At 35.1% G+C, this 27,281-nt stretch overlaps 2 protein-coding genes and 1 pseudogene across 11 annotated transcripts; 1 reads left to right on the top strand and 2 right to left on the bottom strand.

Moving 5' to 3' along the window:
• Positions 1-2,883: 2,883 nt before the first annotated feature.
• LOC132605887 (putative pentatricopeptide repeat-containing protein At1g12700, mitochondrial) lies at positions 2,884-11,305 on the bottom strand. 10 transcript variants are annotated; one of them, XM_060319156.1, is made up of 5 exons: positions 9,312-11,305; positions 5,987-6,073; positions 4,603-4,712; positions 4,281-4,342; positions 2,884-3,136 (listed from the first exon to the last, which is right to left on the bottom strand). In XM_060319156.1, the coding sequence occupies exon 1, from the start codon at positions 11,184-11,186 to the stop codon at positions 9,414-9,416; it is 1,773 nt and encodes a 590-aa protein (XP_060175139.1). In that variant the 5' UTR covers positions 11,187-11,305; the 3' UTR covers positions 2,884-3,136; positions 4,281-4,342; positions 4,603-4,712; positions 5,987-6,073; positions 9,312-9,413. The 10 variants fall into 10 exon arrangements, with proteins under 10 accessions (XP_060175139.1, XP_060175142.1, XP_060175138.1 ...); XM_060319159.1 differs by having other exon boundaries at positions 4,603-4,661; XM_060319155.1 differs by having other exon boundaries at positions 5,987-6,068.
• Positions 11,306-20,134: 8,829 nt separating this feature from the next.
• On the top strand, positions 20,135-20,964 carry LOC132605886 (uncharacterized). Its single transcript, XM_060319152.1, has one exon. It carries the CDS (start codon positions 20,309-20,311, stop codon positions 20,873-20,875), a length of 567 nt encoding a protein of 188 aa, XP_060175135.1. The 5' UTR covers positions 20,135-20,308; the 3' UTR covers positions 20,876-20,964.
• A 504-nt stretch (positions 20,965-21,468) lies between these two features.
• LOC132607660 (wall-associated receptor kinase 17-like) lies at positions 21,469-23,424 on the bottom strand (annotated as a pseudogene).
• Between the last annotated feature and the right edge of the window lie 3,857 nt (positions 23,425-27,281).

The raw sequence follows: 27,281 nt of genomic DNA, 5'->3' as shown, positions 1-27,281 counted from the left end.
CCAATTTGCTGTCTTCCTTGGCTAAATGCGCTCTCCGAAGCCACGGTTGATACTTGAACCGTAAGGATATCTCGAGTCATTCTTGAAAGTACCGGATAGCTTGCCTTGTACTTCTTCCACCATGCTAAGACGTCCAAATCATCTAGTTGGTTGATATCCACATTTGGCTGCATCAAATAAAAGTTACATTCATCAAAGTTTGCAGTAGAAGAAGAAGTTGGCTGTGAATGTAAAACTTTTAAACCCGACAAGCTCTTTTTGCTACTCTGAGAGGTAGTAGGGCGTGGAGCAACGGGTGTAGCACGTTCTTCCAAACTAGAATAATAAGCAAAAACTTTTCTAAACTCATCATCAATAGCGAGATCGGCTTCAGCTAAAGATGGTTGAACTCCCTCTTCAATTTCTAAAAATGTATAAATTTGACTAACCAAATTTTTAGTATAAGACCGTTTTAAACAAGGATTTAAAAGGGAACCCAATATAAATAAAGTTGGGATGGGAAAAAATACTTCTTAAATTTGATTATCATTTCAAAAATAGCCACTTGATAATCGGGTTTATATTTATACTCTTGTAAAACTCTAGCTATTTCCGCTAAGTAAGCTAAAATTCCGGTTACCGTGGGATAGAATTGTCTAGAAAAAGCAAGAGTTGCATTATAAAAAATTTCTAAGAGGTCAACATATTCTTTAACATCTTCCCAATGCGCATAATTTAATCAATCATCACTATCAGTATTATATTTGTTGTGAACTTGTTGTATGGGAATCCTATACTCATATGCTTGTTGTAGCATAATGTAAGTGTAGTTCCACCTAGTCTTAATTTCTACTTGAATTTTCTTAGGTCTAAGGTTATTTTCCACACAAGCATTCTTAAAATCTCTAATTCTTCCCCTATTAGCATTACAAAAAAGAAACGCAACCGCATCTCTAACTTTTTGAACAGAATCATCAAAATGCGCAAGACCATCTTTAACGATTAAATTTAAAATGTGACAATTACATCTTACATGAAAAATATTTCTTAGCGGAGGGTTTAGTTCTCTTTTTATAAGACCTATCGCCTTTGTATTATTAGAAGCATTATCTAAAGCAATACAAAGTGTTTTTATATAAATGTTAAAAAAATCTCATAATAGTAGACATTGAATCGGCTAAAAAATTTTCATCGTGACGACCTTTTCCTTCGTCATATAAAAAAGCTATAATTCTTTTTTGCATAACCCAGTTGTCATCAACCCAATGACATGTAATAGCAAAAAAATCTAAATGGTTAATACTAAGACCCAAATCAGCGGTAAGACGAACATTACAATTTAAAGAATTAAATACATGGCCCAAATAAAATCTATATTTTTTAAACAGATCTATAACATCGGCTCTACAAGTACTTCTAGGAATACCCTCAAATAACGGATTATAACAACGTTGAATGTAAGTAACAAACCCCAAACCCGAGGGAAAGGAAAATGGTAAACAATCATAAGCTACCATTTTAGCTATTTCTACGTGTTCTTTTTTCTTGTCATACTTAAAATTTCTACCGGTTCGTGGGTCTATCGTCATTTGAATCCCCCCCCCCCCCCCCCCCCCCCACATTTGAACCTGTTTGCTCTCCCAAAATATCCATATGTTTGGTTCTCATATGAGCATTTAGTGTACCCGTTCCACCATCCTTACCAGTTCCTTGCTTAAAACTAAATACTTGTCTACTATGTAGTTGATTGGGTTTCCCTATTCTTAGTCATAAATTTCCAAACTTTAGTTGTTGGCTTACGAGTTCTAGGCGGTTTGTCTTGTGTATGTGATTGTGCAAGACATGTATCTCCTATGGGATTTTCGGGGGGTTGTGTTTCATCATCATCATCTAAATCTTCATCAAAAGTGTCGGTAAAATGTTGTTACATTGCCTCATGACCTAAAAGTGGATTATTTCCACCAACATCAATACCTAAATTAGGCGTTTCTTCCACAAAGATTTCCTCATTAAGCGCACCCCTAACAATACGACTACTACTACCGGCACCACGTCTTAATCTCTTAGACATTATTAAATAGAATTAATTTAAATCACAAGAAAATAAATTACAACAAATTAAATTGCGTAAATTAAATTGCGAAAAATAAATTGCTAGAATTAAATTGCGAAAAATAAAGATAGAGTTAGAACGAAAGTACCAAATTGCCAGATTAATTTCCAACAAAGTGAAGGCGGCTAGAATTGCAAATCCACCAAAGCTACTTCGGATTGTTGCAAAATCACCAACTCCACCAACAATATTATAATTGCAAAATTAATAATTGAAAATTGAAACTATAATAAGACTTTGTGGCTAATTATTGCAAAGTAACTATAATTGAGAGATTGAGATTTGAGAGAAAGATGAAGAAGAGTGAATTGGTGTGAATTAAAATGAAAATGAAGAAGGGTTTATATAGAGGTGGGGATGAGTTAAAGTGTTAAAAAAAAAAAATTGGAAGCCAAAAATTAACAAAATGACCGTTTGGCAACGGCCATTTTTGCAAATGGACCGTTGCCAACGGTCCATTAACGGACACTGTGCGGCCCAACGGCTCTTTTGTTCCGTTGCACCAAGGCTTCCTTTCATAATGAAAAAATGTTACCAAGAAAAAAAGGATACAACTACAAAGAGGGACAAAGCCAGCAAACTCACAATTTTGGAAGGTCGTTCTAGACACATGTTTGCAGCATTTAAAAGCCTAAAAAACAAGTATGAACTAGGATCGTAGATTCTGGCATGACCCAAATCAAACCGGTCATGTTAAAAAAATATTTGTCCCAGCTGCCCGGTCACTCTACAATGTATGGATAGATGGCTATTGTTTTCTGCATTGTGCTGACACAGTTAACATCTTGAGCTTAACTGGAAGAATATGTCAATATTAAACAACTGCTAGTCATAAGCACACTGAACTGAAAAAGTAATGTAGTAGACCCAAGAATGTTGATAATTACAAGATTAAGGGTACAGTCCATTTATTTCTCGTCATCTTCATCTAATAACCTCCTTTGTCTGTATGGTATTTGAACGGTTCAGCTCATCCCTACGCTCACTTGCAATGACACGAACATCTCCAACGGACAACAAGAAGAATGTGCCTGATGCGGTTATCTGGCAAGTAAAATGTCGTGTCAGAAAAATAAAAGGACAATTGGAATACAGCTCTGAAGCGTGAAAAAACATTGTCCTTAAATAAATATTGGGTGTATATTATTTAGGAGAATACAACAAGTTTTTTAGAGATACGGTAAAGCCAAAACGTGGACTGCAAATCGATAAGCCACTTCAAGGACCGTGTAACTTATAGAGGTTGGGGAAGGCTATTCAGAAAAGATGTGGTCTTGTTTAATGAACAGGTATGTCAGTTAGAATTAAAAACTGAATTTAAACTTGAAGGTTCGGCTTGACCAGCCAATTACAAGTCCAAGTCATTACAAATATTTATTAAATGACTTGGGAGTAATAGCCTTAGGATACACAACATCAAACTCCTTATGAAGTGGCTTTGGATGTTCTGCAATTAGGAAGAATCGATGTGGAAGCAAACTGATCAGATAAAAATACAGGATGGGAAGCTTTTGGATCACAAAGGTTCCTAACAATTCTTATGGAGCAAATTTCCAGAGCACATTCACATTAAATTGGGAGATGGTAGAAAAATCCTATTCGGGCAAGACGGATGGAATGGAACAGACCACTCAAGGAGCACTTTCCCAGGATTTTCAGCTTTTCAACTAATCATTGTGCAACAACAGAAGTGTATTAGTCTCCACACGGATAGAACATACCTTCGAAAAGAAGGTCTAATGACTGAAATGGAGGAAATGACCCAATTTTCGCAAGTGATTGAAGGATGTCAAGGGCTGCAAGCAGAACCAGACAAGACCGAATGGAAGGGACACAAATCTGGCATTCTCCCGATAATATAATGTTACAAGGTGTTCTCCTAAAGTAGTAGGCAACATCATATATGAGCCTAGGAAGCTGAGAGGATAATAAGTTTCCTCTGTTCATTTCAACAAACTGAATTTTCATTTTTGTAACTGCACATCCTAAGAATGCCCTAGGAGCTACAATGATAAAATTATTTAGTACTTATCAAAAAAAATATGTCAATTACCTCATATAAGAAAACTTGGTGGATTTTCACATTTAAATTACTCTTAACATGTCGTAATGTATTCGTATCTTCTTGTGTTTGAACCAAGTACACTAAAAAAGGCAGTAAAAAAAGAAATGAAGCAGAAAGTAGTACCTGTTATCAGTTGCAATTGCTTTCAGAACTTCAGTTTCTGGTGTGACCGTGATGAGCCTGTTCTGAAAACCCACATATAAACGAAATTGACATCATATAAACAAATGCCTCACGATCTAACTACAAACCTAGCTGCTAGAATAGATTACAGGAAGCACGTTTCAATACTGCACATTACTTTTATGACGACAAGAGCCTTTAAATTTACCTCACCTGTCTTAATTTCCCTGTGCTAAAATATTCCAGAGAGAGGAGGAGATAAGAGAGGGGAGAAAAGAAAGAGAAGAAAGTACAAAGATCATTCGTAAGTATTTAAATTCACCTCTTCTGTCATAAAGTTCACAACTTCCACTGTCTTGGATGACCTTCCCATTGATTTTCCTGAAAATGAGATCCAAAACTTTTCAGCCTGACAATCGCCTGTATTGTCAGCTGAAATTCATAAACATTAAATGCACTTTATTATGTTAATGAAGGAGAATTAAATTACCAAAAGATCACAGCTGACATTTGACATTCAAATGATTCTAGAGACTAAGTTAATTTTGTGACAAAGCATGATCACACAGAAAAACAAAAACATAGAAGAAATTAGATAATTGCTTACTCCTATCTGATGGTATCCACAGGATTCAATATCCCATAGACAACTAATATCCTTAACGACAACAATGAGAAAGCTACACGTGGACACATGATCATGGAAAGCTCAACTGCGTCCATCTTACTAACTAAAGTCATCAGCATTATAACACAGTGCCGAAGTATAAGATAAGACACGGGTCTCTCTCCCCCAAAGAAGAGTTTACACTAAAAAGTTAAAATCCATATTTTAACAATTACAGTAGAGAATTTCACACAGAGCTATGTCTTCAAAGAAATTCACATGTTCTAAGTTAGTTGACAATAACTATATGGAGTATGAATCTTTTCAAATAGCAATGACAATTTGTATACTCTTATCAATTTTGAACGAGTTCTATTTCAACAGTGCATCCAGTAATCTTGGATCATATATAAACCTCAAAGAATATATTCGTAGATATTCTAATTATGTTGTTTATCGTTCATCTATAGTATAGAATATCAATGTTGAACAAGTTCTGTTTCAACTTCAGGAAAATTAGAAATATTCATACTATATGTTTCAAGGACAGAAGGATTGAGGTTGACCTATCTGAAGTTGTACACCTCCCTGCCATTATCAAACACCTTATGATTGTTGTTCCTCTTCATGCATTTGTATTGAGGAATAGGTGAGTTAGTGATATCTTTTTTTTTATGAAAAAATAAACTGAAGACATGGAAAAAATGTTCTTATGATCTGATTAATTCGCTACCACTTTTCCATTTTAGGTACACAAATTCAATTTTTTATTTTTTATTTTGATTAAGCACCGGGTGTCCGGGTCTCTTTGAGCCCCGACTAATCCCGGGGGTGCACAGGCCCTCGGCAAGGAGTTTCCCGCAAGTGCACCACGGGTAATTCAGGGTTTTACCCCAGTCCGATGGCCCTCAGAAATTGTTTGCACCCAGTGGGTTTCGAACTTGAGACCTTGAAAGGGAGCAAACCCCAAGGCTCAAGCCAATTACCACCAGGCCAACCCCTGAGGGTGTCACAAATTCAAATTTTCACAGCTAAATTCCCACTATCTGAATTATATCCTGTACTCCAGTAATCCCAAGCTCTGGTATAAAGCCCAAACCTGGTTCATCTCAGCTTATCTCTGTTCACAAACAGCCGCATAGGACAGTTTAACCATTAACTGCTACCGAGAACAAGATGATCTGCCCTGGGGAAAAAACCTCTACTTGATTACTGAAAGCTCTACCATATCAAGATGTTTTGCCTCAATAAAGGTAACAAAACACATTTGATGACAAATGAAGTTACTCATATGCAATCTAGAAAGAGAAGTCCAGTTCATATAGTTGCTCATTAGGCATTAGACGAGACTCAAGACTCAATAAGATACAGATGCAGCTCGTCACTTTGAAGCACACATAACTGCTCCTGAGGAAGCACTCGAGCTACAACGTCCGATTACCAGCTTCCGACTTAAGACTGTCTTCTGCCAACGGGACACATAATTCTCAGCAGTCCACAAACGAGGGATAAAATTAACATCACAGGAAACTAAGATTCTACAGGGGATAGGCGAAAAGAAGATGGTTGCGTTGAGCTATTGTCACCAGAAATGCAGCTCAAGAGTTAGTTAGTTGGCCACATCAGCAAAAGTTACTTAGGAACTGTTGATGCTGTTAGAAGTGGGTTAGCCTTAGCTGTCAAATAGCTGTCACTTTCATTGTTAGTTGAAGATATTTCCATTGTATTCATTAGATATAAATCACTGTATTGTTGCAGAGGTGGAGAGCTTGGCAGAGAAATTAGGAGGTAAAGTAGGGGAGCTTCCAACTACATATTTGGGCATGCCTTTGGGAGCCAAGAGCAAGTCAAAAGGAATATGGAATGGAGTTCTAGAAAAATGTGAGAAGAAGCTGACAAACTGGAAAAGCCAATATCTTTCTCTTGGGGGAAGATTGACCATGGTCAATAGTGTGCTAGATGCCTTACCATCTTATATGATGTCCATATTCCCAATACTTGTTAATGTAATCAAGAGAATTGATAACCTTAGAAGGAACTTTTTGTGGCAGGGCAATGAAGATAAGAAGAAATTTCACTTAGTCAAGTGGGAGGAACTGACTGTGAGCAAGAAGACAGGGGGATTGGGTATCAAAGATTTGAAATTGCAAAACCAAAGTTTGATGATGAAATGGCTATGGAAATTTGCTACAGAGGAAAACATGCTATGGAAGGAAGTCATTACTGCTAAATATGGTTTGGAGGACAAGTGGATGACAAACATGGTTAATACTCCATATGGATGCACTGTGTGGAGGGCAATCAGGAATCACTGGCCAATAATGCTTGCAAGAATTAGATGTAAAGTTGGTAATGGTTTAAAGGTATCCTTTTGGAATGATATATGGTTGGGTGACACAGCTCTAAAGGTGAAATTCCCTGACTTGTTCATTCTTAGCCAAAAACAACATGCTACTCTTACTGAGATGTGGACTGGACAAGGGTGGGATCTGGATCTGAGAAGACACTTGAATGATTGGGAAATGGAGATGGTAGCAGAATTCCACAATACAATGGCAGCATTCATCAACTTAACAGGGGAAAGGGATAAGGGATACTCTGGAATGGAAGAAGGATAGCAAAGGAATTTTTACTGTAAACTCAGCATACAAAGACCTGAATGTATCAAGTTTTAAAGAAGAAGGATGGCCATGGAAGATGATATGGAAGACAAAAGTACCTTATAAAGTGAACTGTTTTAACTGGCTGTTGGCAAAAGAGGCAGTGTTGACTCATGAAAACCTGAACAAAAGAGGTTTTCACTTATGTTCGAGATGTTTTTTGTGTGGGGATCATAATGAGACAATCAGTCATCTTTTCTTGCACTGAAAATGGACAGACCAGCTGTGGAGGATGTTTATCAACCTGAGGAAGATCAGATGGGTGAAGCCTGGGAGCATAGAAGGAGTGTTAAAATGCTGGAACAGGGATGGGAATGTAACAAGAAAAGAGGAGAGATGGAAGATTGTCCCATCATGTATCTGGTGGACTGTTTGGAAAGAGAGGAACCACAGATGTTTTGAGAACAAGCAGAACAATTTACAGAAGTTAAAGCTGAACTGCCTAGCTCTTTTTTATTTTTGGAGTAAACAGGAAATTCTAGATCAGACAGAAGATATTTTTGATGTGTTAGATCTCTTGTAAGAATAGAAAACTGTAGAGATCAATGCTGTAAATGTAACCTTTTGGAGGGGGACTACATATTTTGATGTAGTACAACTATTACAAGTCTCCAAAAAAAAAAAAAAAACACTGTATTGTACAACAATTCATTCATTCATCAATATACAACATTACGTGTCTTCTTCAATCTCTCTACTCTCTCTTCTACTCTATCCTATTTCTATCAAGCTGTTCTTCTCGAGTTCTAACTCCTGAATCAGCATTCGAACCTCAAATTCTCCATTGAATTCCTGCATTTGTGTAACAGCTATACCATCTGTTTGATGGCCTTCAGTATGCAGTTATTGACCATCAAAACATTCACTTTTTAAAGAGGTACCACAGCTAGAATTTGATTTTCCTACTGAAGATAGCAATGTCAGGATGTTGATTTTCCTAAGGGCAGTTTAGTCAAATTTCCTTTTTTTTCTAGGAATTAGTATTTTCTTAAGGGGTGTGCAAATGGCTAAGTGGACACTCTTCTTGAACCGAAGGGAGTATCTTTTAGAAGTGGTTGATACCTCATTCTCTAATGATTCCAGCAATTGATTTAAGAACCATAAAGCCAATACTGAATTTACCAGGGAAGCAAAAGGGAACAGAAGAAGAAAACAAGTTGATAACTGGTCAATGTATTGGTTGATCACAGAAGAACTCTAATAAGCGCGGCCACCACCCCTCAATGACAATATGAACTACAACCCTTTTTGAATAGCAATCACTTGGACCAATGAGATTATCTTAGACAATAATATTGTTCTATGAAAATGTAAACTCCCCATGAAGCATCCAGTACTCTTGGATCATATATAAACCTCCAAAAATATATTCTGAAATAATTCGAATATGGTGTTGATCGTTCACCAATAGTATACCCATCTAATTTGAACAAGTTCTAATTCAATTTCAGGAAAAATCACAAATACTCATACCATATAGTTTAGGGACAGAACAATGGGGTTGATCTTGTCAGATCTGGTGTTCCAATTATTTTGATGTGCGCAGATTTACAAAATGTCGAAAAGATTGTTTCCAATTTCCAGAGCAACTTATAAGTTGCAGGCAGTTGTGATAACTAAATAGCACTGAAAATGATATCCCTAGACTTATAATGTGTACATATAAGGGAACTCGCGTTATTTATCGTATTAAAAGCGCTGTAAGATATGATAATTAAGATAAACAAGATTGGAAAAACAATCAAAATATCAAAAGAGATGTACCTCATCAATAAGCCTGCCTAGAAAGCTCAAGATATTGCATCAGATGTGATATGGCAATCTGATTTCTTTTGTACAGCCGAATAAACTAAGCGAAAGAAATATTCACTTCTTATAATTCAAGTGAAGCTCTGGTATCATGTCAAGTACGGAAGGATTCTCACTAATAGCCTTTACCAGTAGCTCAGATGTAGATGCATCAAATGAGAAGCCCCTTCCGGCCATTTCCTTCATGAAAGTTGCCATTTCACTAATTTCCCTGCACCTGAGAAAACCTTGCACAATAACATTGTAAGTGACAATGTTTGGCAAACAACCGCTATCCTCCATTTTTCTTAACATACCTCTTGCTTCATCTAACAACTCTTCAAGACAAAATCCATTTATCATTATAGTATATGTTCTTGTATCCGGAAGCAATCCAATTAAAGAAAGCTTCTCAAAAATAGCACGAGCTTTGTCGAGTTTACCATTTTTGCACAACCCATTAATGATAATATTGTAAGACATTATATCAATATTTTCTCTATTTGTTTCCAGCTTATTAAAGAGTGACATAGCTTCTTCAACAAGTCCATACTTAAAATAACCATTGAGCAAAGTGTGATAAGTGCATAAATCAGGTACCAGCCCTATAGATAGCATCTCAGCAAAGAATTCTTTTGCATCTCCTATTCTTCCAACTTCAAAAAGACCTTGCAAGATAGTAGTGTACGTAACAACATTAGGTTTTGATCCCTTTTGAGAAATTTCATGAAACAATTGCATGGCCTCGACAAATTTCTTTTTCTTACAGTATCCATTTATTAGTATGCTATAGCAAATAATGTTAGGTTTAATGCTCTTATCTATCATGAAATCAAAAACTCTCCTCGCTCTATCCAGTTGACCACGCAAACAATATCCATCCATTATCGCACTGTAGGTGATTATATCCGGCTCTACACCTTTATCGGTCATGTGTCTCATTACTTCCTCAGCATCTTCTACTTTTCCTTCTTTGCATAGTCCATCAATCATCATGGTAAAGGTCCGCACATTTGGATAAATTTTAAGACTTACCATGTCAGAGAACAAAATCCTAACATTCTCCCACTGACCAAGCTTACACAAACCATCAATTAATGAATTATAAGTGACTATGTCTGGAGGAATGCCTTTCCGCTTCATCTCGTCCAAAAGGTTGATAGCAACATCTAAATTTTCATCTTTACAAAGGGCATCTATGACAATGTTGTAGATGCATCTGTCAGGCTTAGTGTTCCCTTGCTCCATTAAGCGGAGCAAACTAAAAGTTTTTTGAGTATGTCCTCTTTTGCTGAGCCCATTCATGACGATTGCATACGTGACTTCGTTGGGCTCACAAATATTCTCCCTCACCAATTTTTTAAACAATTCAACTGCATCTTTGACCTTATTTTCAGCAAAGATTCCCCTTATTAGGGTGTTAAAGGTGACAACACTAAATGGAATGCCATTCTTCAAGTAAATGGGTAATACAGAAAATGCACAATCAGCACGATGCATCAGGCAGTAACTGTTAATCACAATACTCAAGATGAATACATTAATTGGGATACCCAATTTCCGCATTTCTCTGAAAAGAGAAACAACAGCAGAGTAATGCTTCATATTTAGAATAGTGTTAAATAATTTACAGAAGACGGGAACTGAAGGAAGAGGCTTCATTATGACCATTTGATGGAAGAGACTTACAGCTTGATCTAAACATTTGATCTTCTCAATCTTGCTATTAAACCCAAGTTTACCCTTTACTGAAATGAATTTGTCACTGATATGCCATGAAGAATAAGCTCTAATTGCTGAACAAGAATAAGAAATGCCCTTGTAGGAGTAACTCGAAGAAATTCTTTTCATCTTCAATGGCTAATTTTGCCCTAATTTGTAGCAGTGAGAGTGAGAGTGTTGCACTAATTAGTACGTTACAAGGGACGGAGGGAGTGAGTTGAAATGACACAAATGCCCCTTATGTTTGACTGTAGGTTGAAAATAGTTCCTTAGCAATATTTGTGTTTGAGTTGAGTCGAATACTGGCTCTGCAAGTTTGACCTATTTAACAGTTTTGGTGCTCTAAGTTTGCAAAAAATTAACATTTTAGTCTCCGTTAAATATTTGTCGAATTGTGTCCTTTAGATTTGACAGAAACTTTGGAAAAAAAGGGGGGAACTTACTTTAAAAGGTACAATTTTTATAGTTTTTGCTATTTTTGATTTATATCTATAGTTTGGTGTAACTTTTTAAGGTGTAATCTCGGCTATTTTTATTATCTTTTTAGTATTTAGTGTAGTTTTTTGTGTTGAATATTTCAGGATTTTCTTGGTGTTTATAGTTAAATTATTTTTTTCATTATTTATGTCAAATTTAACAAACAGAGTTCGGTATTATTTTACGAAAACTAAAAAGAAAGAAAGGATTAGGCATAAGGCACTATAACCCCCGAACTATATCCGAAGTTGCTACGACACACCTTACCTTTCCTTAGGTCCTATTACCCCCTATACTTATTTTAAATGGAATAATTAGCCCCCTAAATGCAGATGCCCACTCTCATATGGGAGAGTGACATACACTCTCCTTGCTACATGTGTATTTATTTATTTAAAAAGAAATCAGCTTAAGTATCAATTTTAAAAAAAAAAACTGAATTTTTTTAAATTAAAAAAAAAAAGATTTTTAAAACCCACTTTTTTAAAAAATTGAAATTTTGATTTTTTTTTAATAACCTATTTAAAAAAAAAAACAAAACAAAACTGAAACACTGATTAAAAACTAAATTTTCTTTAAAAAAAAGATTTTTAAAACCCGTTTTTAAAAAATAAGAAAAATGAAAATTTGATTTTTTTATAACCCTTTTAAAAAAAAAAAAAAACTGAAACACATGAATTTTTTAAAAATATGGAAAAATGGATTTGTTAAAAATATGGAAAACATGATTATTTTTTTAAAATGTCTTAAAAAATCTTGATTTTCATGATTTCATTTTCTTAGGACACTTTTATTTTTGAAATAAAATCCGGAAAAAGACTTTTTCTTGTCAAAATGTGAAAAAACTGAATTTTTATAAAATTTTGGAAAAATTAATTATTTTTTAAAAATGTGGAAAACCCGTTTTTTAAAACTAAATTTGGAAAACTAGATTTATTTTCATATTTTAAGAAATACAGATTTTTAAGAAAAAAATTAGTTTTTCTGTTTTTTATGTTTCTCGCTCTCTCAAAGAGAGTAAAATACACCCTCCTTGTCACGTCAACGTTTAGGGTGATATTTATTCCGTTTTAAATAAGTTTAGGGGGTAATTAATCCGTTTTAAATAAGTTTAGGGGGATAATAGGCCCCAGGAAAAGGTAAGATGTGTCGTAACAACTTTGGATACAGTTCAAGGGGGTAATAGTGTCTTATCCCAAAGGGTTACTGATTGAGGCTTTCATCAGATTTAGTTAGTCATCGGGAAGGCCAAGAGAGCTATGATGGATGAAGGACCAAACCTTTCAAGTGCATACTTAGGGGATTATTTTCAAACCACCCTCATACATGAGGACCCATTTTGTCATTTTCTCATAAGCAATTGGGTGAAATTTTTTGTGCCTACTTGGTGAGCGTTTGGCCATGTGATTTGGAATCATTTATCATATTTTGATTTCAAACTAGTGTTTGTTTATAAAATTTGCACAAAATTTCAACTTCTACTTTATATCATGATTTTAAATCCAAAATTTTCCAACAAGTACAACTTGAGATTCCAAATCATGATTTCAAATTTTTAAAAATTTAAAACTTGACCTATAAGTCTATATTCTGCAAAAGAAAAAAGACTCTTAAGTTGGTTAATATATTTTTTAAATATAAAACTTGACTTAAGTAATGTTTGTTTGTCTGCTCAATCATCTGATGGGAAATGCAAGCTCGATGTGAAGAGATTATTCGTACCATGTGGGTGAATTATATTAAAGAGTAGTTACACTACAACTCATGTTATATTTTACTTTCTATTGAACTTGTGTACGGTGTGAACAAGTGAGTTCACCTCGGTTCGGCGATAGGTCATACGGGCTGATTAGCGAGATTCAGTCCGAGAAGATGGAGGGAACAAACCGAGCCTGCTCGAAAGGAGTTCGAGAAGATAAGTCCAAATCTGAGGACGATTATCATTCACAGATTTATCTCCAAAAATCACGCCCTCAACAAACGTGTCTGATATTTTCTGAACCATTTACCCATGTTGGAGCTTGTATCATTTAGTTAGAATGTCACGCCCCAAAACCCACCCTAGACGTGACCGGCATCCGACGTCATGAACAACATCGGAAGAACCTAAACAACACCATAATAATACTTGAACCCGCCAGGTTCAACATTCGCCTCCAACAGTTTATAAAATAAAGGTAAACGAATCACACATATAAGAATTAAATCAGCGGAAGTCTTTAGTTATCTATACTTGTCAAACATAACAACGTGCCCAAGAGTTAATCAATAACTCAATAACTATCCACAAATGTATGCTAGGGAGCTTCTAAGATAAAGGATTAATAGTCTAACTCATCGGGACGCAGCCCGGACAACTAATGTAATAAATAAGTAAATCAACAGGGTGTCCCACGAATGAATGTGTGGGCTCACCAAATTAGCCGCAACAACAAGTCCTTCCTAAGCACCGGGAGTATCAAGAACCTGCTCTTCTCTGTTACCTAACATACCATAAAAAACAACAATGGTATGCATGAGTACTTCGTACTCAGTGAGTGCCTCGGGGACAATGAATAATACGAAAATAAAGTAAAATAATACATGAAGAAATCAGTCTTGAAAATCATGTGAAACCAACGTAAGAACAGTTATTCAGTCTATGTATCTCAATAGTAAGTATCAAAATCGATTTCAAAAGCCTCTTGTCAAGTTACAACTTCAAATATGCCTTTTTAAGCAGTTAAGATAGTCATCAAAAATTCCATAAGAGAATAAGAATGTCACACACGCCAATACAGGCCCAAGAATCAAGCATATCGCGCATAGCGCACCACACCGGAACATATAATTCTCGGTGGCTATCCTTCCTCCAGAATAACTAGGCATAAATCACACCGGACTATGTAGTACGCGGTGGCTATCCTTCCTCCCGAATAGCTAGGCATAAATCACACCCCGGGTAGCGAACCCAGCGGTAGCCACTCTTCCTCCCGAATGGCTAGGCAATGACACACTAGGATCCATAGTGGCTACCCTTCCTCCCGAGTAGCTAGGCCAAACACAACAATAAAGTTCATAGCATAGAAGCCGATTCACAATTTGTCTCATAGCAGTTACACCATTTATAACATTAAAGTTCATTATGCCATATCGAAAGAATTAGTTATTCCAATCAATGTTTTGAAAATGTACAACTTCTTTACAAAGATTTCCATGTCCCAATTCACCAATGAAAATGTCATTACCAATTCTTAACTAATATTAATAAGCATATCTTGTAGAGGGAAACATTTATAATATCTTGTACATATATATAGGGTTTGTTACAATCTAGGTTAAATATGGGTTTGTCCCCTCACACACATTAACCACCATTTAGTCATGAATTAGGGTTCAAGAAACCATGAAAAGGTTACTCATTAAAGAATCTTGAATAAAACTTATACTTCCAACAATAGTTTCAAGAAGTGATTTTCATCCAAAGATAAGTTTTTAAAAGAGAGACATACATTAGGGTTTTGTATGAGAAGTTCACCCTTTTTGTTCAATAAAGAACGTTCAAGAAAAGAAGTCATGCATTCCAAAATGAGGTTTTCAAAAGAGACATACCTTAATTTGTTAAACAAGGTTTAACAATTAACTTTTCTAATGAAGAACACCCAAACCCTAGCTTGAATCACTTTGGAAGGAATTATGTTGCAACCCTAGGTTTTTGTTACAAGAATCATGTTAAGAATCATGAGTTTATTGTTAGGATTGATAATCAATGATTAAGATGTTCTTACTTTAGTGTTGGAGCCTTAGAGAGATATTTTCGTCCTTAGGGTTTTTGAGAGTGAAAAGAATGGAAGAAAAACTAAATTTTTGCAACTTATAAATTTTCAGCCCGTCAGGCACAATCGATGGTTCAAACGACGAAGCGTCGATCTGCTCTGTCGAATTCATCAAATTTCCAGTGAGCAATGCACAATCGACGGTTCAAAGGACGAACCATCGATCAGAATGACGGAGCGTCGATCTGCTCCGTCGAAGTCACCTAATTTTCAGCAAAGACAGGCTTCAGTAAAACAGGCATAACTCTTTGTACAAAATGTTTTTCGGGCTGGGCGACCTACCGTTAGAAAGCTATTTCAAAGATCTACAACTTTCATTGAGGAAGTTTTTCCAAATTCTCAACGAATTTTCACGAAAATCGTCTAGAACACAGACCTACCAAAACTTAGGCGAATTTAAGAGCCCTTAAGAACTTCACTAGTTGGTTTGACTTCAAATCGACCATCCTCCACCCGAATTCACCAAGAATGGATTCATATAGATAAAATATCATCTTAATACTAGATTTTTATATATTCACACCTAGTTCAAGTTTACGGGGTGTTACATAGAATAGGACACCAGCACTATAAATGCATATATAACAGCCCCGTTAGAGGGCATCTTCATCTCATCTCCATCTCTGAGTTAGCAATTAACATTTGAAAAAATCCTTCACAGTAAAGGCCCGATATTAGAAAAGCTTTGTCACTCTTATTAAATTTTTAGTCCAAACGAGGAGATAATCCTTCTCCCAATCGGACCCATCATTTGCACTCGTTACACAGGCTATCTTCTCCTAATTTTTTGTTGTTCATTACTTTTCGATTATTCATTTTATCTTGTTAACAAGCCCGATCACATATTCTTTAAACCACATACAAATTCAATCGTTGCTCTCTTTTGAGGGGAAACAGAAGTATAGCTCAATCAATATATGTTGTATATTTTAGAAATGTCTTCATATTGTATTAACTTAGTTATGAACTATGATTTGCTCATTTGGTAAGATTGTATAAGAATTAGCGAAATATTGATAGTTTTCACAACTTTTGGATTTTCATATTTATGAGAAAAATATAACTTTAGAAATCCAAATTACATATTCAAATAAAACGTCAAATTCAAATCAACGTGATTTCAAATCATGTTCAAATGGGGCCTTAGTACTTACTGGCTAGAGGCGTTTTTTTTTAGCATAGCTGTTATAGAATGTGATTCCCAGGAAGTTGTACTTTCTCGCAACTCAAGTCAAGAAATTGATCATATGTTTTCCACTGAGAAAATGACAAAGCTGGTCCCTTATGTTTGGGGGTAGATTTGTCATAAATGAGCACTTTTCCTTTTTGCCAAATGTTTTAACAAACTCGGTCTATTATGCCAAATGCTCAAAATTTTGAAAATGTGGAAATATACACGAAAAAGCCAAATTTCAAGTGGCACTGATATTTTGGTGAGGTGAACGCCATGTGGCATTCCACCTCACTAGCCAACTCATTTTACCCCCTCAATTACACTTCTTCTTCCATTAATAGTACCTCCTTTTTCTCCACCACCACTGCCACAATCAACACCATGATAAGAACCACCATTTCACAATTCGTTACAATATATATATATAATCCATGATGGATTCCTAGAATTTTGAAGGCGTAACTGCTCAAGTTAGAGGATCGCAAGCTTATTCTTTTTATTAATTTGGACATTATCAATCTTAAAAATACATATTAAACTTTATTGAACACCAATGAAAATGGTGGTGGTCATTAGTGACAAATTTAGGATTTAAACTTTATGAGTTGCAACAATAATCTCGAATTATATATACAATTATAAGGGTTCAAGATCCAACATTTATAAAAAAAATTAATAGTACTTTTAATACATATACAGGGTACGAGCAAAAGTTGTTGGGTTTCGAAAAGCCCTACGTAATTAAAGCTTTGAATCCGCCCCTGGTGGTCATCACTATGTTGATTATGATAGTGGCGGTAGAGAGGAGGTGATAGTGATAAAAGATGGTGGGTAGTCGAGGGAGGTAAAATGAGTTGGGGAAGTGAGGTGACGTGTCACTTAGAATCCACATCATCCAAATGTTAGGTTCACGTGGATTTGACTTCTATCTTGGACAACCCTAAGGGATGGTTTGGTATGATGGATAAGCAAAATAGTGATGGGATAAAATTTTAGTACCACCTTATCCTTTGTTTGGTTACTAATTGTGGGATTAGTTATCCCAGGATTAAAAATAGTGTTGGGATAACGTATACCCATCAGAGGGTGGAATAGTAATCCTGGGATAACTTATCCTGTTATCCCAGGATAAAACAGTGAAATTGACTAAAATAGCCCTGAGGTTCTCAAAACCCTTTTTCTACAACATAAGGTGGAGGGTATTTTTGTAAACAAACAACTTTTTCTTAAAAGTTATGCAATGCATGTTACTTTAATACACAAACCAAACAATGATAAGAAATAATATCAGGACAACTAATCCCAACATAAATAATCCCAATATAACTTATCCCAATATAATTATCCCATCATAACTTGTGTTCAAACCAAACCACCCTTAAAGGAATAAGGACATATTTGAGCAATTTTGGGTAACAAGGAGTATTTTTGTACAAATAGTAGAATGAAGCGTAAAACTTAATTCTTTTTGCATATATAGGGGTAAATTTAACCCTTTACCCTAAACAAAAGTGATTTGGGAAAAAATGTATTCCCTCCGTTTCAATTTATGTGAATCTTTTTGGAGTATGAAGGTCAAATTTTATAATTTTGACCGTAAATTTTGACATAGATTTTTCAAGTTTATAAAAGTAAAATTTATATATTTAGAAACTACATAAAAGTAATATAAGTCATGATAATTTGTAATTCAAATAAGTTAGAAAAAATGTAAGGAAAATGTGATTAAAAAACCACCTTGAGAACTCTCCAAATAATAATAGATTCACATAAATTGAAACAGAGACTAAAACATATCCAAGGAGTTTTCCCGATAAAATAATATTGAAGTAGCAGATGTCATAAGAACCACGTCATTTCGCTGGAATAAAGGAAAAGCGAAAAGAAATAAATAAGTTGGGTTAGAGCCCATTTGGCTTAGCCTATAAGTTGCTGAAAATACTTTATAAGCTGTTTTCAGCTTTTTTGAGTGTTTGGGTGGCCAGCTTATAAGCTATTTTGTGCTTAAAATAAGCCCAAAAAAATAAGTTGGCCTGTTTAGCTTAGCTTAAAAAAAGCAGTTTATAAGCTGAAAATAGCTTATAAGCCAAAAAAAAAAGTTGGACTACCCCAACTTATTTTTTTTGGCTTATAAGCTATTTTTTTAAAGCCCATCCTAACAGGCTTTTAGCTTATAAGTTGCTGAAAACAGCTCCATTTTATGCTTAAAATAAGGGGAAATTCGCAGGATTGCCCTTCGCTGGAGGTGGCCTTTAATTCTTTAATTTTTACCCCTCAAAATGGTGGTCTTTAGAATTTGCCCTTCAGGCAGAAATTCTGCCTGAAGGCCTAAATTCTGCCTTAAGGCAGTATTTACATGGATAGATTTGCAAAAATTCTGCCTAGCAAAATTTTGGCTTGCGATTTTTTTTTCTTTTTACTGAGCTAGGGTTCGAACTCACAACCTCAGGGTGTTAGGCGAAGGGCAATACTTAAAGACCACCAATTTGAAAGGCAAAAATTAAAGACCACCCCAAATGAAGGGCAATCCGCGCAAAAAAAAGTAAAATAAACCCAAAAAAATAAGTTGGCCCAAACTGCTTTTTTTAAGCCCATCCAAATAGGCTCTTAATTATCTCGTTGAAATAAATAAATTTGACCCTTTACCCTAAACAAAAGAACCTTGGGAGAAAATGTAGGGATAAGACACTATTACCCCCTGAACTATACCCGAAGTTGCTACGACACACCTTACCTTTCCCTGGGTCTTATTACTCCCCTAAACTTATTTAAAACGAAATAATTACCCCCCTAAATGCTAATGACCACTCTCATATGGGAGAGTGACATACACTCTCCTTACTACATGTGTATTTATTTGTTTTAATTTTTTTTCAGCTTACGTGTCAATTTAAAAAAAAAAAAACAGAATTTTCTTTAAAAAAATGATTTTTAAACCCTTTAAAAAAAAAAAAAACTTGAAAATTTGATTTTTTTTTAAAACCCATTTTAAAAAAAAAAGACTGAAAATATGGATTAAAAAACTGAATTTTCTTTTAAAAAAAGATTTTTAAAACCCTTTTAAAAAAAATCGAAAAGTTGATTTTTTTAAAAACCCGTTTGTTTTTTTTTTTCAAAAAACAAAACTGAAAGCATGAATTTTTTTAAAATATGAAAAAATGGATTTGTTAAAAATATGAAAAACTTGATTATTTTTTTAAAATGTCTTAAAAAATCTTGATTTTCATGATTTCATTTTCTTATGACACTTTTCTTTTTCAAATAAAATCCGGAAAAAGTGTTTTTCTTGTCAAAATGTGAAAAAACTGAATTTTTATAAAATTTTGGAAAAATTAATTATTTTTTTAAAATGTGGAAAACCTGTTTTTTACAACTAGATTTATTTTCATATTTTAAGAAAATACAGATTTTTAAGAAAAAAATTAAGTTTTTCCGTTTTTTATTTTTCTCACTCTCTCAAGGAGAGTGAAACACACTCTCCTTGTCACATAGCGTTTAGAAAGTAATTATTTCATTTTAACTAAGTTTAAAGGGGATAATTATTCAAATTTAAATAAGTTTAGGAGATAATAGGACTCAAGAAACGTTAAGGTGTGTCGTAACAACTTCGGTCGGGCAATAGTGCCTTATCCCAAGAAATGTATTCCCTCCGTTCCATCCAAACAGGCTCTTAATTATGTCGTTGAAATGAATAAAATATGATTCCAGATCTGCTACAGAGAGATGCGGCAGTGAAATCGTTCATGGATTCCAAGCTTCCCGCTAATTCATAAATCTCCTCTTTGATGATTTCTCCTCTTAAGCAGAAAATGAAACGAGGAGGTCAGGACCCAATCAAATTTCTATGCGTGGTAGTCTCTGTTGCATGTACTTTGGTTCTGTGTCTTTCAGTACTTAAACTTAACGAAATAGCAGTAGGAAGTAGTGATTCTTCTCTAACAGCAGGAGGAGGAGGAATAGGGAAGTTGGGACAAACGGTGATAGGAATGCTACCTCAAGATTTGGGGTTCACATTGTTTTTGCCATCTGAAAAAGCGTTGGAGCGGGATCTGGGATTGGGCCCCAGTGATTTGGGGAACGATACCTATGCAATACTAACTCGTGTACTGGGTTTTTCAGCTGTGCCTAGAAGGATTTACATAGATGATGTACAACCTGGAAAGGAGATTGATTATGATTCTATATCCGGATATACTCTCTATATATCTAAAGATTCAGAGGGATCTTTGATAGTGAATAGTAGAATATTCGCTACGGAAATGGTGGATTTGCCAAGAGGGAACATTGTTGTACATGTTATGGATGGAGTCATAATGGACTCTGAATTCCAGCTATCTGCCCAGGATGATTGAATTCATGAAAACTTTGTTGTATTTGAATAAAGATATTTCTCCTTGTTATTTTATAAAATCAAAATAAGTTAATGAATTTTATTCTTTAATATGAAGTGTTTTGAAAGTAATCCATATTGATTACATAACATAGAAATTTTAGATTTGAAGAGTTCAAGCAAGTAATTATTAGTTGATATTATGATTGTTTGAAAATATATAATAGTACAAAGCGGAACTACATTCTGAAACATACAAGTTAGGACACTAAAATGCAGGCTTTATGCAAGTACTTGATCACCGGCGGCTGTGAATGTGAAGCAGCATACGACTATCCAAGCTCTGTTGTCCAGAGAATTCGATCTCCGCTAGAGATGAAGTTATTTGCTATCTTGATCCCATAAAGGTCTGATGTTTGTTCTGTTATTAATCCAAGAGTCTCTTCATCTTGACTTTCCTGAGTTTGAGACCATGGATGTTTGGTGAACCTCCTTAATCCTTCTAGCCCCATGGCCACTTCTTTCATTGTAGGCCTTTCTTCACCCGTTAACCTGAGACAGTGGCAAAGTGAGAAATTTCGCTAAGAGTGTTCAAGGTTTAATATGTATGTATAAAAAATAATTCTCGACCTATATACACAGTATAATTTTCTATGACACACAATATAATTTTTCAATGAAGGGTGTCCAACTGACCCCATCAGTCTATGCGGCTACATCACTGACCTGAGGCATCTCTTCGCGAGCTCAGCAACACCTTGGCATTGCTCGAAACTCCTTCTCGTAGCACTTGCCGTTAGAGTATTTGAAACAATAGGTTTTTCTTAATACATCTGACAAAAAATGCAGCTACGCTTCTCTAGTTTTCTGATGCTGCAGTAGCTAGGCGCATTTGCGCTGTTAAGAGCTCTGGAAGAACTACTCCAAAGCTATAAACGTTGTTCTTTTCTGTCAATTGGCTTGTGTGGAAGTATTCAGGATCCAAGTAACCTAAAGTTCCTTGAACCAATGTAGTCACTTGAGTTTGATCCAGCGACAGTAATCTAGAAGCCCCGAAATCTGAAATTTTCGCTGTGTAATTCTCATACGGTAGTATATTCATAGACTTCAAATCTCTATGAATTACAGGGGTGGAAGCTGCAGAATGAAGATACGCGAGAGCACCAGCAGCTTCGGACGCTATCCTCAATCACCAACACGTTTCTCCGCCATCGTGGATATGGTAATAAAAGGTACCTTTGGAGATGAACTCGTGGACTGGTAGAGGACTTAAGTCTCCAAACAACAACCCAAGAGTTTCACCACATGTCGATGATTGACTTGCGAAAGAATGATCACTTCATTAATGAACAATACTATTTGGCTCTCGTCCATTATTCTCGACTTTTTAATCACAACCACACGTTTGTCCAGAAGGACGACTTTGTAAACCGTTCCATAACGGCCAAGGCCAAGGATATGATCCTCATCATAGTTGTGGGTGACTTTTTTGAGTTCTGCTGCTGTAAAGATATTAGCTGCATACTCCGTGCCGCCCTCATTGATCTGAGTTCTGTGTCAATAACAAACTGCCATTTTTCTGAAAAAACTTTTCCCTGAGTCTTATGAGCTGTCTTCTTTTGATGCCCAAGTATACCCAAGTAAGATCTCTTAGTAGTCCCTTCTTTTGTCGCTTAATTCTATCAGCGCATATAAGTTCTTGTGCCTCATTTTCACATACATGTCTTTACTTTTTTGAAATGGTAAGAATATGATAGATTGATTGTAAACCTTGTTTGTTACTATTATTTTGCTGAAATGGTAAGAATTGTACATGACAAAATGGGAGTTGATTTTAACTAATGCAATCTTTGTTCCATAGGTTTCTGGTTCTATTTCCCTGATGACTTGCCAGCAGATTGGTCTCTATCTTGTGGAAAATGTATGATAATATAAGATAATGAGCTTTATTCCAAGCTATAGTTTTCCTGATACAATGAATTAAGTGTTTGTGGTAACAGGTGGTTAATACATAACATATTAGAAAAACTGGATTTACCAGAGAGGTGTGCATACTGCTGCTATTCCACTGTTCGCACATTTATTAATCCTGAACTATCTAATGCTAGCTTGTCATGGGCCAAGAATGGTGTATTTACTATAGTGGCTGATGATTTCTGTGATGTTGGAGGTTCTATACATTTATTAATCCTGAACTATCTAATGCTAGCCTGTCATGGGCCAAGAATGGTGTACTTACTATAGTGGCTGATGATTTCTGTGATGTTGGAGGTTCTATACATTTATTAATCCTGAACTATCTAATGCTAGCCTGTCATGGGCCAAGAATGGTGTACTTACTATAATGGCTGATGATTTCTGTGATGTTGGAGGTTCTATTGAAAAAATTAAACAATCTAATTCAGTAGTTCCATTCATATTCTCTTTGTTCTTAACGGTCCTTGGTGATTGCAGCAGTGTCTTCTTATTCAATTCTTTCGGCTTTTTGGCAGGTAGGATGTAAATGTCAGCACTAACTGCTATATTTTCGGGCGCTTTCCAGCAATATCTGTGAGATTGGAGATGAGGCATTTAAGTGGCAAACACGTAAGGCGACAAGAAACATAATTGAGATTGTAAACTCTTTACCTTTTCTAATAACTAATAGAAATATTGCACTCTATGACGTTCATGTTCCATAGTTCACCCGCATCACATATTCTAAACTTGATGTATGGCATGCCAGTTAAGGTTTTTATTGTTTCTCACATAGGAATTGTAGGGAAGAAACTGACTTTGTAGGCGCGACATGCCAAATAAAGTTTAAAATACAAAAAGGAAAATGCCAATAAGAAGGTACATCTACCATTATTCACATTAAATAAGTACTTCCAGATCTATTATCAAGTGGTCGTTGAGAATTAGATGAAACTGAAGTGTACGTATCTGGAAAAGCGAGTGTTCACATCTATCGTGGCAGGCGCTGAGGTGCTAATAAAAGCAGCAAGTAACCTTGGTCACTAAATCTTCTAAATAGAGCGTTAATGATACTTTCATACTGTGAGAACATGCATTTGTTCTTTATACTTGCTGGTGAGCTGGAGAATAGTAGATCAACTCATTTTTTTTTTTAATAATAAAGATATGAAATTCGAAGTTTCCATCATTTAAAGATTTCTTTTTGTGTGCGTGCAATAACTGCATGCAACATAAAGCTTGGTTTTGTATGGCTTTGAGCCAGGTTGTTACTAGGTCCCCTTTTTCTTTTCCATGACTAAAATATTCACTTCCCTTTTACAATGTTTCAGTTTATAAATGGTTTTCTGCAGGTTCCTATTTTTCCCATTTGAAGCCACTGAGAACTATATAACAAGTAGCTTATGTCCGGCTACAATTCAATTTAGTGAGATCCCTGAGGATAAAATGCTTCTCTAGCTTGGATTGAAGTAATTATCTTTAAGGTACTTTTGAAGCTATAAATTTAAGTGCATAAAATGACATAATGATACTCTGTCATTTAGAAATGACATAATGATACTCTGTCATTTAGAGTTTGAAATAGGAATGCCAAGTTATCATTCGTAGATGTCCATTAACTTCAGAAATAACGCTCTCAAAAGAAAAGTTTTATGCTAAAGGTGAAGATCTAAAGACCTATTACTTCACATTCCTTAATACATTGTTCAATGTTTTTTCCTCGATGAGTGTTGGAGTGCCAGCCTTTCTTGATTAGTCAAAGCTAGCTTTTTCATTGTTATGTTATGATATACTTTTCTAAGTCAAAATACCTTATGAGGATAGATATTCATGCACTATGTTACTGTTGACTGAATAATTCTGAATTATTATTGATATATGATTAATGACACATGTGAAATCTTTTATGGTACTTTGAAAAGCCAACCCAAAGAATTCTAGGCGTGACAGATTTTCGAAGCATTTATATGTGTTGGGGCTCGAAATATTTTAAGGTTAATATTCTGCGATTTCCTTTATTGTTGGGTTCTTTGTGTAATTCATCCAAACTGGTTCTCGAAAGAGGAGGAAGACATAAACCTCCTGATTATTATCAATAGTTTTTAAAGAACTTCGTGAAATACTAGGTTGTAGATGGATTTATGATCAACTATAACCAGAGTTCTCCACTTCATTCTAACTTTCATAAGTTTTGAAAAATTTCTGGAAACCAAGCAATAAAGGAAATGCACCATCTGATAACAATAAAAGAAACAGTGCAGTTGGAAAGTTACAGATTTTGAAGAAAAAAAGCATAGTTAGTGCAATTTTTAAGTATTGCACCATCCGTTGAAAAACCAACACTATTGCCAGATGCGTCATTTTTTGTTTTTTTAAATGTCTATCTTCTTCTGCATGATCATTAATTAGTCATAGTTATTGATCTTTAGCAGATCCTAAATAGGACCTCTCTGACCGTGAATCATTTGTACCACAAGATAACTTCTTTTGGTGTACAATTTTGCTCATTCCACCATTGCATAATTAGAAGTGTTTTCTTGATGATTGTGGAATCACTAGAAATGAGAATGAGAGAGATGTGACCCCCAATCATTCTGTCAGTATGCTCAAAGAGTGCTTTCGAGAAGAAAGAGAAGGTAAGAATGCACTTTTAACTTCTTTCTCATATTGAACTGCCAAGGCATGATTTAGATAATAGACAAATTGGCTTTGTTACAATCAGTTTGTCGGGTTGCTTCAAAATATACCTTCTACAGTCCTTTTTTTGTTATGAAATTTATTATGTTGTCAAAAAAAAAAAAAAATTGCTTCCTTTTGCACTATCCAATTCGTGTCCCAGCAGCCTCAAATTGCAAACACGCGTAATGTATGCTGGAGCATTCCCACGCAGGTTTATGCGTTCAACTACACACACACACCTCCGTGACATCACTTTTCATGCATTATGTTGGTTGTTTTTCATTGTACTGTGGAAGGATTTTTTATTCTCCTGGTGTTGTCAGTCTTCTTTTTCTTTTTCTCATCTTCGGTTATCTTCTGGTGAGTTTCATTCTTATTGAGTTTGTTTTTCAATCTTCGAACTTATTTGCTTCCTCCTTCATATTGTTTTATAATTTGCATTTCTAATTTGTGTACTTTAACTACAGTGACGAGAGAGAGAGACGCTACATTCTTGAAGTTCTCCTTCAATTGTTTGAGATGTTTGGAGTACAGAGACTATAATTCTGCTCAAATTTCACTTCAGAGTCCATTTCTACCTCTGCTTTTGTCCCCATTGTCTTTCATTAAGGAGGCACTATTGAATCAATTGTCATCTGTCGACCAATGTACAGGAAGTTACATATGAGCCTTTTAGCATGTGATTTTTTTTTTTATTCATGATCTGGGTGTTTATTTTGTTTTTAGTTCTTACTTTATTAAAATGGTAAATTGATAATGTTATGATAGTTTATTAAGTGAGGAGTACTTTCTATGATCTGGAAACAACTGGACAAGAAGAACCATCCCAGTTGCGATACATACATTGAGAAATCTTTTCATACAAATGTTCTCCTTCTGAATGCTGTGATTAACTGATACAAGTTAGAATTTAGGGAAGAAATCTAGCTAAAACCAAGCTAAGCTAAAAGCTATACTAAAAGAGCTAAACGATGGATTTTCACTGATAACTTCAAATGTGTACAAAACAAGGCATTTATACACTACAAAGTAAGAAACCCTATTCCTACGGAAATGACAATATTATCATTTACTAAACGAAAGTAGGGTGCCAACGAAATAAAATAGAGAAGTAGGAGTAAACTGTAAAGGATAGAACTCAATGTAAATTGCATATCTTATCAGATCTCCCTCCTTAAAATGACCCTTGTCCTCAAGGGTGTTGAATGCCACCGGGACCAGATGAAAACTGTGTAGAGTTATTGTATATAAAAGTTCCTGTCCTTGAACCAATGTTCATTTTCTTCACTGTAGGCATAGTATGATTCTGTTTCTGCAGCAATAGTTCATTTGCAAAAGAAGAGTCCAATGGCCTTGAACTCAACTGAACAGGAAACACTTCATACACCTTGTCCAACTTTTCACCACTGAACACCTCAAAGTAATCTAGGATGCCAATCTATATATCATATAAAGCTAGGAATAGACAATTCTATGTGGCACATCTCAATGGCCTCCATTGACATTTATCTTTTTTCTACTTTTTTTGACATTTTCTCCATCATTTTTTTTTTGTTTTTTTTTTGAGAAGGTAACACTCCATCATTTTTATCATTAACTATATTTAAAAGCCCATATAAAGACAATTTTGAAAAAAGGAATTGTAGTAATAACTTAAGAAGATGAAGAGTCAATAGCATGAGCATTACATACGAAATGAATATTAGCTTGTAAATGCAATAAACATATGTATTAAATGTTTAATCAATGACCTCATTTTTCTAATAAAAAATTTAATGATTAATGATCAACAT

This window comes from Lycium barbarum, chromosome 8, assembly GCF_019175385.1.
Source record: "Lycium barbarum isolate Lr01 chromosome 8, ASM1917538v2, whole genome shotgun sequence".
NCBI classification, from domain to species: domain Eukaryota; kingdom Viridiplantae; phylum Streptophyta; class Magnoliopsida; order Solanales; family Solanaceae; genus Lycium; species Lycium barbarum.
Note: the sequence above shows the minus strand (reverse complement) of the source record. Positions and strands in the feature narration are given on the sequence as shown.

What these genes read in the sequence shown, in the direction of transcription:
- LOC132605887 (XM_060319156.1), bottom strand. Translation starts at nt 11,186, where the DNA reads ATGAAAAGAATTTCTTCGAGTTACTCCTACAAGGGCATTTCTTATTCT.
- LOC132605886 (XM_060319152.1), top strand. Translation starts at nt 20,309, where the DNA reads ATGATTTCTCCTCTTAAGCAGAAAATGAAACGAGGAGGTCAGGACCCA.